The sequence below is a fragment of the Lycium ferocissimum genome, chromosome 5 (assembly GCF_029784015.1).
Source record: "Lycium ferocissimum isolate CSIRO_LF1 chromosome 5, AGI_CSIRO_Lferr_CH_V1, whole genome shotgun sequence".
In the NCBI taxonomy this organism is placed as follows: Eukaryota; Viridiplantae; Streptophyta; class Magnoliopsida; order Solanales; family Solanaceae; genus Lycium; species Lycium ferocissimum.
In genome coordinates this window covers 34,966,966-34,978,917 of record NC_081346.1, presented here as the reverse complement: position 1 = coordinate 34,978,917, position 11,952 = coordinate 34,966,966, and the positions used below count along the sequence as shown (strand labels likewise).

General features: G+C 42.0%; 1 protein-coding gene across 1 annotated transcript; it reads left to right on the top strand.

Moving 5' to 3' along the window:
- Positions 1 to 2,256: 2,256 nt before the first annotated feature.
- On the top strand, positions 2,257 to 2,565 carry LOC132057743 (uncharacterized). Its single transcript, XM_059450345.1, has one exon. It carries the CDS (start codon positions 2,257 to 2,259, stop codon positions 2,563 to 2,565), a length of 309 nt encoding a protein of 102 aa, XP_059306328.1.
- The last annotated feature ends 9,387 nt before the right edge of the window (positions 2,566 to 11,952 follow it).

Below are 11,952 nucleotides of genomic sequence, written 5' to 3'. Positions count from 1 at the left end.
TTTTATGATTGGATATTTCTATTTTGTTTTATGAGGTTTCTTTTAGATCCTACTATGTGGAGATGTCGTATTTGGAAACTTGTTCACGTGAGCCTATTTCCGCTACCACATGATAAAGTCATTGTTTTAAAGTTGTTTGTTCTACATTTTGTGGTACGCTCGAATACATATGTATTTATTATTTTGTTCTATTCGTGAACATTTTGTCAAATAAATTTTATCCTTAAATTTAGTTATTAGTCTATTTTGCCAAAAAAAAAAAAAAAAATAGTGTCGGGACGATTATTGAAATTAGTTAGTTTGGATTAATCCGTTAAGTAGCATCCTCCCTAGGGGGTTGCTATAGGCCATTCCTTGACTCATTTGTGATTGTGATTATTGATGATATCTTGGGGTATTCTAAGAGTAGAGAGGAGCATGAGAGCCATCTTCGCATAGTGCTTGGGTTGTTGAAGACGAATGGTTTGTTTGCTAAGTTTTTGAAGTGTGAGTTTTGGTTAGAGTCTGTGGCGTTCTTAGGCCACATTGTGTCTAAGAACGGGATCATGGTGGACCCTAAGAAGATTGAGGCTGTGAAGGATTGGGCGAGGCCCATTACTGTGATCGAGATCTGTAGTTTCGTGGGTTTGGCCAGTTACTATCGTCGATTTGTGAAGGGTTTTGCTACTATTGCTTCGTTGTTGACCAAATTGACCTAGAAGGATGTTCCCTTCTAATGGTCCGATGATTGTGAGGAGAGCTTTAAAAAGCTCAAGACCCTTTTGACTTCAGCCCCGATTCTAGCATTAGCCATGGAGGATAAGGATTTCTCAGTCTATTGTGATTCATACTGTGTGGGTTTGGGTGCCGTTTTGATGCAGGAGGGTAGTGTCATAGCCTATGCTTCCCGTCAGTTGAAGATCCATGAGAGGAATTACCCTACCCATGATTTGGAGTTGCTAGCTGTGGTCTTCGCTAAGACCGCAGCATTACTTGTATGGCATCCATTGGAGGTTTTCATCGATCACCATAGCCTTCAAAGACGTGTTTACCCGAGAGATTTTAATTCTAGGCACAATACGGATGGAGCTCCTAAAGGACTATGACATCACTATTCTTTATCGTCCAGGGAAAACGTTGCTGATGCCTTGAGTCACAAGCCCACGAGTATGGGGAGTTTAGCCCGTTTGGTTGTTTTCGAGCGCCCGTTAGCCATAGGGGTTCAGACTCTGGCTAACAGCTTCGTCCGTCTTGGTATTTTCGTCCCAGGCAAAGTCTTAGCTTGTGTTGAGGCGAGATCGTCCTTGTTAGAGCAGATCAGGACTCATCAGTTTGAGGATTCTCAGTTGAGCAAGATTCAAGATAGGGTTCTGAGGGGTGAGGTCAAGGAGGCCATGATTAATTCTGAGGGTACTTTGAGGATTAAAGGGCGCGTGTGCGTTCCCCGTGTTGGTGACTTGATTCATTTAATTTTGACTGAGGCCTATAGCTCTCGATATTTCATTCATCTGGCGGCAACTAAGATGTATCGTGATTTGAGGCAGCATTACTGGTGGCGTCGCATGAAGAGGGATATAGCCGATTTTGTGGCTAAGTGTCGGAATTGTCAGTAAGTTAAGTATGGGCACAGCGACCCGGTGGTTTACTTCGCAGGTTTCCATTCCAGTGAAAAGGGAGAGGATCGCCATGGATTTTGTTCGTGGGTCTTCCGAAGACCCCTGGGTAAGTTTGATTCGATTTGGGTGATAATTGATCTATTGACTAAGTTCGCTCATTTCATTCCGGTTCGGGCTCGTGCTTCTTATACCGCGAGAAGAAGTTAGCTAAGTTGAACATTCGTGATATTAAGAGATTGTATGGGGTTCCTATTTTTGTCATATCTGATAGGGGTTCTATCTTCACTTCCCATTTCTGGAGAGCTTTTCATGCTGAGTTGGGTACCCGAGTGGATTTAGTATAGCTTTCCACCCTCAGACCGATGGGCAATCCGAGCAGACTATTCAGGTGCTCGAGGATATGTTGAGGGCATGTGTTATGGACTTTAGTGGTCATTGGGACCAGTACTTAGCATTGAAAGAGTTTGCGTATAATAACAGTTATCAGTCGAGTATCGATATGGCGCCTTTTGAGGCTTTATATGGTAGGAGGTGTAGATCTCTGGTTGGTTGGTTTGATGCATTTGAGGTTCGACCTTGGGGCACGGATCTGTTGAGAGAGTCTCTTGAGAAGGTGAAGGTTATTTAGGCCAAACTTTTAGTAGCTCAGAGTAGTCAGAAGATGTATACAGATCGGAAGGTTCGAGATTTAGAGTTCGCTCTGGGCGATCAGCTTCTGTTGAAGATTTCACCCATGAAGGGCGTTATGAGATTTGGGAAGAGAGGTAAGTTGAGTCGGAGGTATATTGGCCCATTCGAGATCCTTGATCGTGTGGGCGATGTTGTTTATGAGTTGGCTTTGCCACCAGGTTTGGCAGGCGTTCATCCAATTTTTCATGTGTCCATGCTGAAGAAGTATTATGCCGATGGTACTTATATTATTCGTCAGGACTCGATATTGCTTAATGAGAATCTGACTTACGAGGAGTGAGCTCATTGGCGATTTTGGATGGCGTTGAAAGTTGATGTCAAGGAGATAGCTTCGTTGAAGGTGCAATGGAAGCGTCCCGTTGAGAGGCTACTTGGGAGCATCGAGTCCAACATGCGTAAGAACTCGATATACTCAGTTATTTACCGATTCAGGTACTTTCCCGTTCTCTTTCCCTTGTCGCTCGAGGACGAGCGATTGTTTAATTGGTATCTGATATAACGATCCATTTGGTCGTTATTGCTTTTTTGATGCTTTTGACCCTCTCCAGAGCTTGGTTAGCTCACATTTGACCCAAGGGGACCGTTGACATGCTTCCCGAGGTCTTTGAATATGATTTGGGTGATTTTGTGGGAAATTTGGGCTTAAAGCGAAAAAGAGTTGACTTGAAGTTAGCTTTGGGCAATGGACCTTTTTTGAGAATCCGTTGATTCCGAGAGGTCCGGATGGTCTTTTAGAACTTGTGTGTATATTCAATTCGGTTCTTAATGCACTCGGGTACATTTTGGGACTTGGGTTGGAAAGTTTCATTTTGAGGTATCGGGGGTTGACTCGGTCAACGAGACCTCCGTTGGGAATTCCGAGGCCACGAGTGCATTCGTAGCGTATTTTTATGCATGTCTGTATATTTGGTTTGTGAGCAGATTGTCTTGGGTGATAGTCAAAATTTCGGGTTGAGTTGATGAAACTTGAGAAGTTTCTGGCATCTTGTGTCCCGCTATAGCAGCACCAGGACCGCGGCAGCGATATCGCTATAGCGGTGACCCTGCCGCTCTAGCTGCCTTGTGCATTTAGGCATGGACCGCAGAAACCGACCGCGGAAGCGGGACTGCTGAGGAGTTCGAGTAAGCGCGGAAACGGGTGACGGGCAGTTGAGTTCATTAAATGTGTGTTAAAAGCCCTAAGTCTTTCATTTAATACCACTCCAAAAATAGAGCTATTGGGAGCATTTCAAGACATTTCTTGGGGGAAAATCATTGTGGTAAGTCCTTCCATCTTCATTACTATTCCATATCCCATTAATCATCATAGGAAATCTCTAAATCATGGTAGTTTCATTAAGAACTTGAGGATTAAAAGAGGGTTTTATGGGTTCTTTGTTCTAAACTATAAAACCTTGAATTATTGATTAGGTTAGCTTCATTAAGCATGTAATTGAGGATTAGAAACTATTATTGCATGATTCCTTCCTAATTAATGGCTAATTTATGGAATTAGGAGTTAGAGTTTATACCCAAAATTGGGGTTTTTTCCTAGAATCCGAATTTGAGTAATTCATGAGATCTTCTAACTTATAATTGATGGGAATTAATAACCTAGAGTATTAATTTTATGTTGAGACTTGTAGATCCCTAATTTCCTCTTTCTAGTTCATAAACCCCATTCCATGGGTTGGGATTTGAGTCTTGAATAGAAGTAAGGTTTGAATAATGATTCTTCTTGATTCTAATTTCCTAATCCGGATATGACTAGACTTTCATTATCACGAGGCACAAAGGAAGGGCAAGACTAAGGTTTGACTGTGGAGATTTGCTGTTCGGCTTTCCAGATAAGTTACGGTTTACCTTATGATGAGGCTTCGATTAGCGAAGCGTATGTTTAGATGATATTGTCGGGGAATGCATGTAAGCCTTCGGGTATGAAGTTGGGATGGATATTGCCTTAGGTTGGGCCTTGTTGTATGATTTGGCGGCTAGCCACCCCGTTGCGTTGTTGTCCTATTTGGTCTATGTACTCCTTAGCTCGTCGCCACATTGAGATATTAGATATTGGATATTGGTGATTAGTTATATATCTTGATTATGATATTGTGGTGTCTTACTTTGTTGTTATTGAGATGAGGATAGTGAATCTGTTGTGGCTTATTGTGTAGCCTTATTGATGATATTACTTGTGTACCCATGTGGGGTACTGTTTGAGATTGACTTGGTTTATTGATATTACATTTGCATTGTATTCATACTCATTTCCATGATATATTGATATTGCCTTGATATGGTACTGATGATGGGAAATTAGAAGGAAATAAAAATGCTTGAGACATATTAGATATTGAGTCATCTCTGGGCTGTGTGCGAAGTGACCGGTATTCCTCTGAGACATATTAGCTATTGAGTCATCTCTGGGCTGTGTGAGGAGTGACTGATATGGAACACTTATCTTCTGAGACATGTTGGATATTGAGTCATCTCTGGGCTGTGTGCGGAGTGACTGGTGCATGGACTTCACGGGTGGGTTGTGCTGCCGATGATGTGATGTTCCATCGTCGGAGTACATGTGTACGAGCATATGCATTTCATTCATACTCACACATTATTGCATCGAATTGTATCTCTTGGTTATTTGTTCATGGACTGTGATTGGATACTTTTGTTGGCTAGAATTGGGACTTTATGCTATGGTTATGAGATGTTCTTGGATTGTACGCTTGAAAATTGGCACAATTGGGGTTAGATGCTATAACCTAGGCAGGGACTTGCTTCGTTGATACTTGGACATTGGTGACCTGTACTCTATAGTTTACTTGCTTTCTTGCTTTATGGTCTTTATATACGTCAACCTAGGCTGGGACTTGCTTCGTTGATACTTGGACATTGGTGACCTGTACTCTATAGTTTACTTGCTTTCTTGCTTTATGGTCTTTATAGACGTCAACTAGTCTTAGTCGGCCTATGATACCTACCAGTACTTGTTGTTTGTACTGACCTGCACTTGCTGCATTCTTTTACGAATGCAGAGTACCAGGTTGGATCTACTTCTACCCCTCGTGGCTGATTATCGAGGTTCTTTGTCGAGTCTATTCAGGGTGAGCATGAGAACGTTCGCTGCCCGAAGACTCTTCTTACTATTTATGTCTTATTTCTATTTCTAGATATCATTTGAGATTTTATGTATTATTCAGACTTGTAGTATTGGTAGAGCTCTTGTATGACTAGACCAGACACTGGGGTTGAATTCTCATTACTTCCACATTTCTTTATATCATTATTGTGAGATGTACGTTATTCTATTTTCTTCCTCTTTACTTATGCTTTATGATTGTTATAAGGGTTCGCCTACCGAGGTGGGAAAGGTAGGTGCCCGCACGACTTATTGAAAATGGGTCGTGACAGAAGAAAAAGAATTGAAATGTTTCTTGCCATCCTACCTGATTCCTGGGAAAGCAAAGTCAATGCTATTATGCAGGCCAAAGAACTCACGGAAACTTAAGAATCTATGAGATGAGGAAGCTCCATATTAAGAAAATACTCCTACAAGCAGAGATGAGAAGCTGGTTCTCACAGCAACCCAGGACTTAGACCTTAATGATGAAGACACGACATTGCTTACTTGAAGGTTTTAAAGGATTATCAAGAAAGAAGGGTTCCTAAATAGAGAAAGCACCTCAAGGCCAAGAGGACTTGACAAGATCAACTCAGAAGGATACTTCAGATGTGGAAGCTCAGATCACTTTAGAAGAGAGTGCCTAGATAAGAAAGATGAGTGGAGAAGGAATTACCTAGATAGAAGTAGAAGGGAACACGTCTCCAAAAATAGGATATGCACTGGGTAGGCTAATCAAATTGTAAGAAAGGCATTAGATGTCATGGGAAACTCCTCAAGCGATGATGAAGATGAGGTAGAAGATCAAAACAGATCCCTGATGGCAAGAGAGGAGCCTGATACAGAAGATACATTAGCATTAATGGCCAACTCAGACTTTAAAGATGACAATAGTGAGGTTAACTTCACTGCTATAAAAGATGAGGTTCTCACCTACTCCAGGAAGAAACTAGAGTACATAACTCATATTGTCATCAGTGCCTTTAATGATCTCCATGCTGAAAGAAATAAGTTGGTTGATACATAGGTCATCCAAGAAATTGAACACAAGAGTTTAGCAGAGTAGTGAAAGAACCTGGAACTTATAAATTACCCCCTTAAGGACCAGGTTCTCACCCTAAATAAAGAAAATTCTGAATTAGAAGCTGATAAAGAACAACTCTTGATGGCATTGACAAAGGACATAGATTTGGTTGACGACACTCAAGAGAATCTTGAAAAAATGCTAGGAATTGTCAAAGCTGATCTCAATGCTGAAAATGAGAGGAACAAGGCACTCCAAGAAGAATAGAGGAAAGCTATAGTAGAAGTGAAGAAAGCTCTTGGATAGAACAATTCCTCAAAAGCTTAAAATCCCTGAATGAGAACTACAACAGAAACAAATGTGGAATAGGATTCAAAAGTCAAAACACTATAATCCAAAAGCATGTACGTATCCATTCCATACAATTGATTATGCACTCATCGTAGGAACAATGAACACTATAAGGATACATGCTCAGGAATATTTCAAGCAATTGAGAGGATCACTTAGTATCTTGAAAGAAGGACATCAAAGGAACCTATTCCTTCCATAGCAAATACAAATCAGCAAAGATGGACTAGAGGAAATTCAATATATCCTTTCTCTAGATAAAAGAAATCGAAACATCCCTGGGTTCCTAAATCCAACCACTGATCTAACTAAATAGGCCTAGGTGAGAGGAAGCAGGAACACATCTGACTAGTGTGAACACATGGAAATGTAAAAAGAAGAAGAGACCAGACGAAGGAACTAGTTCTCCAAAAAAAAAAAATGAAGTAGTGCAGACAACAGGACAACTCATCAAGAAGAGCAACAATAGTAAATGTAACACTCTAAAATATTTAAACTAATATTTGCACTTTCAAGTGACCATATCGTTATAGTAAGTACGTATTTTACTTCGTACTTCCTAAACTTGAGTTTATGATATTTGAAAGTTGCTTATTTTAAATTGTGATAAAGTTATAATGAAGTGTCACGGAGTTGTTATATAGAACACCCTTATTATCTTTTTGGTAAATTAGTCATGAACTATTATGAATGATTAATATATATATATATATATATATATATATATATATATATATATATATATATATATATATATATATATCACCTTTTGAGTCATAACCCAGATGATGAATCGAGTTATAGTATTTTGAACATATCCTTTTTTACTAAACGAATATTGGGGTGATTCAAATTTTTCTATTACCCCTAGTGTGTCGTGTATAATCTGCGGGACAACTATGAGTGGATGGGGTTAAGGGATACCTTAAGGATGTTGTGGATGAGAAGAGGGATACCTTAAGGACATGACGTCCCCTAGACTACTAACGAAGTGATAAACAAGTGCCAAGAAGGTTTCATAAGGATTGGAGATCAAACGAAACGACGGAAACCATTCCGGTGGAACTGTGAGTTCCACGGCCATGTTCCACGGACAACACCATGTTCCACGGCCCGTGGATGTGTCCGTGGAACAGCCAGCAGAAAGAGTGGCTGGCTGGTCGTGAACCACGACCAGTTCCACGGCCAACAAAGGGTTCCATGGACCGTGAAGTTGTCCGTGGAAGTCCCACTCGGCTGAACCTCTCCAAGTCTTTAAATGTTAAGTCCACTTCATTTTATTCATTCTCATCCACGACTTCAACCTCTCCACACCTCTAGAAACTTCTAAACATTTCATCCACAAGAAAATCAAGTGAATCAAGGATCAATAACAAGAAATCAAGAGAATCAAGCTTAAGAAACTCCATTAAAGCTACCAAAGTCAAGGAATTCCAAGAGAGAAGAAATAGGGTTTTGTGCTAGAAGGTGTATTATCATTCAAGGTTTATTCCTCCACCATTTGAGGTGAGTTTCATGAACTTTACATGTTATTTGAAGTATTATTAAGATGAAACACTTAGATTATGAAAGAGTATGGAAAATGGATTATAAATGGGTGAATAATGTCATTGTTGAATAGTAGTTGAGGTGAATCATGAAAATGATTATGTGGAGATTGTGAATGTGTTATAAATGATATTTAGAGCATGGAATAAGTATTATAAGTGAACAAATGTGATGATGAACCTTAGTCATGAATACGGAGGATTTAGGTGAAATTATGAGATACGAATTATATGAATAAATGACGATTGTTGCTAGAGATATTGTGATGGTTGTTATGAGTGTTGGAAGTTGATATGGAATATGGCGGAAAGTAGTATAAACAAAGGAAACGCTGCCCAATTTTCTTTAGCCTTAAGAGGCATGGTTTTATAATTGCCTAGCTAACGACGATACGGATTCTCTTGAAGGTAAAGGCGAGGACGTTAAAGGAGGACGAGCAAGTTATAAAGTAATTAAACGACAAAGGTATGTGAGGCATTACCCTTCCTTCTAAGGCATGAATCTTATGCATGATTTTCCTCTTCCTTCACGAATCTTCTACGTTCCTAGAGATGAAAAGTCTAAGTTCATGAGTAGCGAGACTGGATAAGAAATACGCTATGAATGTAATAAAGACTCTAGAGACCACGATATGGTGTTCTTACGAGATCAATAATGATGATCACGATCCATTGGCATTCTTTCTTATATGCACTCACCTTATATTGTAAATCCTCCCAAGGTGAGATATGACGCTTATGCTCATTCCATAACATGACCGGGGTTTACGACCTTACGTCACCCCGACATAAACATAGCCGCTCTTAAGCTTAATGTATGTATATGTATATGTAACTAAGGATGCTAAACTATGGTAAAATTATGATAAGCCACGATATGTCCATGAAATGAATGTTAATGATGACAAGTATATGAATTGCATGGTATGTGTGATAATGTGATTCCACCGCGCCTAATTGGCCGGACATGTCACCGCTACGGCGGGCTGCTATGATTCCACCGCGCCTAATTGGCCGGACATGTCACCGCTACGGCGGGCTGCTATGATTCCACCGCACCGAGAAAAGGGCGGACATGTCACCACTAGTGGGCTGCATGGGATGGTTACCCGGACGCGGGTAACGATATGATGATGTATGATTGATGTGACGATGCTTGCATGCTATGATAATGTATGTGATGTATTTATGTATGATGTATGTACATGAAGCGGTTCATATGTAAAGAGTGTACGAGGTTATACCCTCATCTCATGACTTATGATTTCCGATTATGTTTGTTTCACTCTTCGCCTTACATACTCGGTACAATGTTCGTACCGACGTCCTTTCTTCGGACGCTCGTGTTCATGCCCACGAGGTGTAGGCGGGGAGACGGTCTTCGATCCCTAGGAGCCGTGGGCGATTTGTGAGCACTCCATCATCCGGAGGTGCTATTGATTATTCTTTTGGTACATATTTGTATATTCATATTTTGGGCATGACGGGGTCCTGTCCCGTCCATATGTTTAGTACTCTAGTAGAGGCTCGTAGATGCGCATGTGTGGGTAGTATAGTATGGTCTCCATGTATATGTATGTGTATATGTGTATATACTATTTTGATGGCCTAAAGGTTTATGTTTATAAAAATCATTAAGTTTCCAATAATGATATGTTTCCATGAAATTGAGCGTATATATTATGTATGAAAGGTTATGGGTAATGGGACGAGTGGTGTTCGGTGGTTAGCCCCGGATACCCGTCGCGGCCCGTAGTTCGGGTCGTGACAGAAGTGGTATCAGAGCAGTTCAGTCCTAGGAAGTGTCTACGAGCCGTGTCTAGTAGAGTCTTGTTTATGGTGTGTTGCGCGCCACGCTAATAAACAAGAGGCTACAGGGCATTTAGGAAAAATGACCATCCTTCTTCATATGAGATCGTGCGATAGAGCCGTGTATAAGATATACCCTCCCTAACGAATGTGCTATGATTTCGTAAATGCCGCCAAAAGCTAAAGCCGCCAGAAGGGCAAGACTACGACAAAGAGGCGGGCGGAAAGAGAGCCGCCTATGAATATAGATGAAGGAGAGTCACATCATGAGGCTTTATCTAATGCCTCCACTACTCCTCCTATCACAGAAGGACAAGAAGGGGCTTCCGTTCCAGCTCCTATTCCTCCAGTTCCTCCACCGGCTGCTTCGGGTCAACAAGTAGCCGAGGCCATTAATTTATTGACACAATTGGTTGCCGCTCAGGCACAAAGGCAAAATGCGGGCCCAAGTGATCGTTCATCTAGTACTAGAGCCCGTGACTTCATGAGCCTTAATCCGTCGGAATTCTTTGGGTCCAAGCCGGATGAAGACCCGCAAGGCTTTATTGATGAAATGTTGAGGACGTTGCGGATTATTCATGCTTCTGAGACCGAATCAGTGGAGTTGGCATCATATAGACTCCGAGATGTGGCGGTTTTATGGTACAATAATTGGAGAGCATCGAGGCAAGAAAATGCGCCTCCTCCCGTGTGGCAAGAATTTGTTGATGCTTTCATTCGCCATTACTTACCTCCCGAGGTCCGCCGAGCTAGAGCGGATAGATGTCTGAATTTAAAGCAAGGGAATATGAGCGCCGGGGAGTATAGCCTCCAATTTAATTCTTTGGCTAGATATGCTCCTACAATGGTAGCCGATATGGGCGACGGGGTACACAGTTTGTGAGTGGCTTAGGGCCACATTTATTCAAAGATTGTTTGACCGCTTCGTTGCAAGACGGGATGGATATTTCCCGCATTCAAGCCCATGCCCAAAATCTTGAAGGGCAACAACCTCCGCAAAGGGGCGATCGCGACACTGATAGAGGGCAAGGCAAACGGGCAAGATCTACGGGCGCAGGAGGTGATTATAGAGGTGGATCAAGGCAGACATATTCCGGGCACTCAGGTCAGTCAGTGACGAGTGCACCTCCCCGGTTTACAGGCAGGAGATCCGATCGTTCCTATCGATCCGGACAGGGTCAGAGTTCGAGGGCCCCAGGTTCCCAGTTTGGGGGAGATTACAGTCAGGGGAGACCACCAGTTCCCCGATGCAGTCAGTGCAGAAAATTGCACTCAGGGCCATGTCGCCAGGGCACAGATGCATGTTATAATTGTGGGCAGATAGGACACTTGGTGCGAGACTGTCCCTCGAGATATGGCAGAGGTGGGGCTCAGCCCACAGGGTCGGCAGCAGGTTCTTCTTCCGTACGCCCGACGGGGCAGACTCCCCAGATTTCAGCAGGCCGAGGTAGAGGCCGAGGGGGAGCATCTACTTCAGGTGCCACACAGCCCCGTTTATATGCCTTAGCCGGACGGCAGGATCTCGAGTCGTCCCCAGATGTGGTTACAGGTATATTGTCTGTATTCTTTTATGATGTGTATGCATTGATAGACCCCGGGTCCACGTTGTCTTATATTACTCCATATGTTGCTAATCGTATTGGGGTGAAGCCCGAAGCCGATTAAACCTTTTGAGGTATCTACTCCGGTTGGTGATCCCGTGATAGCGAAACAAGTGTATAAAGATTGTATAGTTGTGTTATGCGATCGCCAAACCAAGGCTGATTTAGTTGAGCTTGAAATGTTAGACTTTGATGTAATTATGGGTATGGATTGGTTGGCCTCATGCTATGCTAA

Excerpts from the sequence above, each read along its gene's own strand:
- LOC132057743 (XM_059450345.1), top strand. The coding sequence starts at position 2,257 with ATGTATACAGATCGGAAGGTTCGAGATTTAGAGTTCGCTCTGGGCGAT.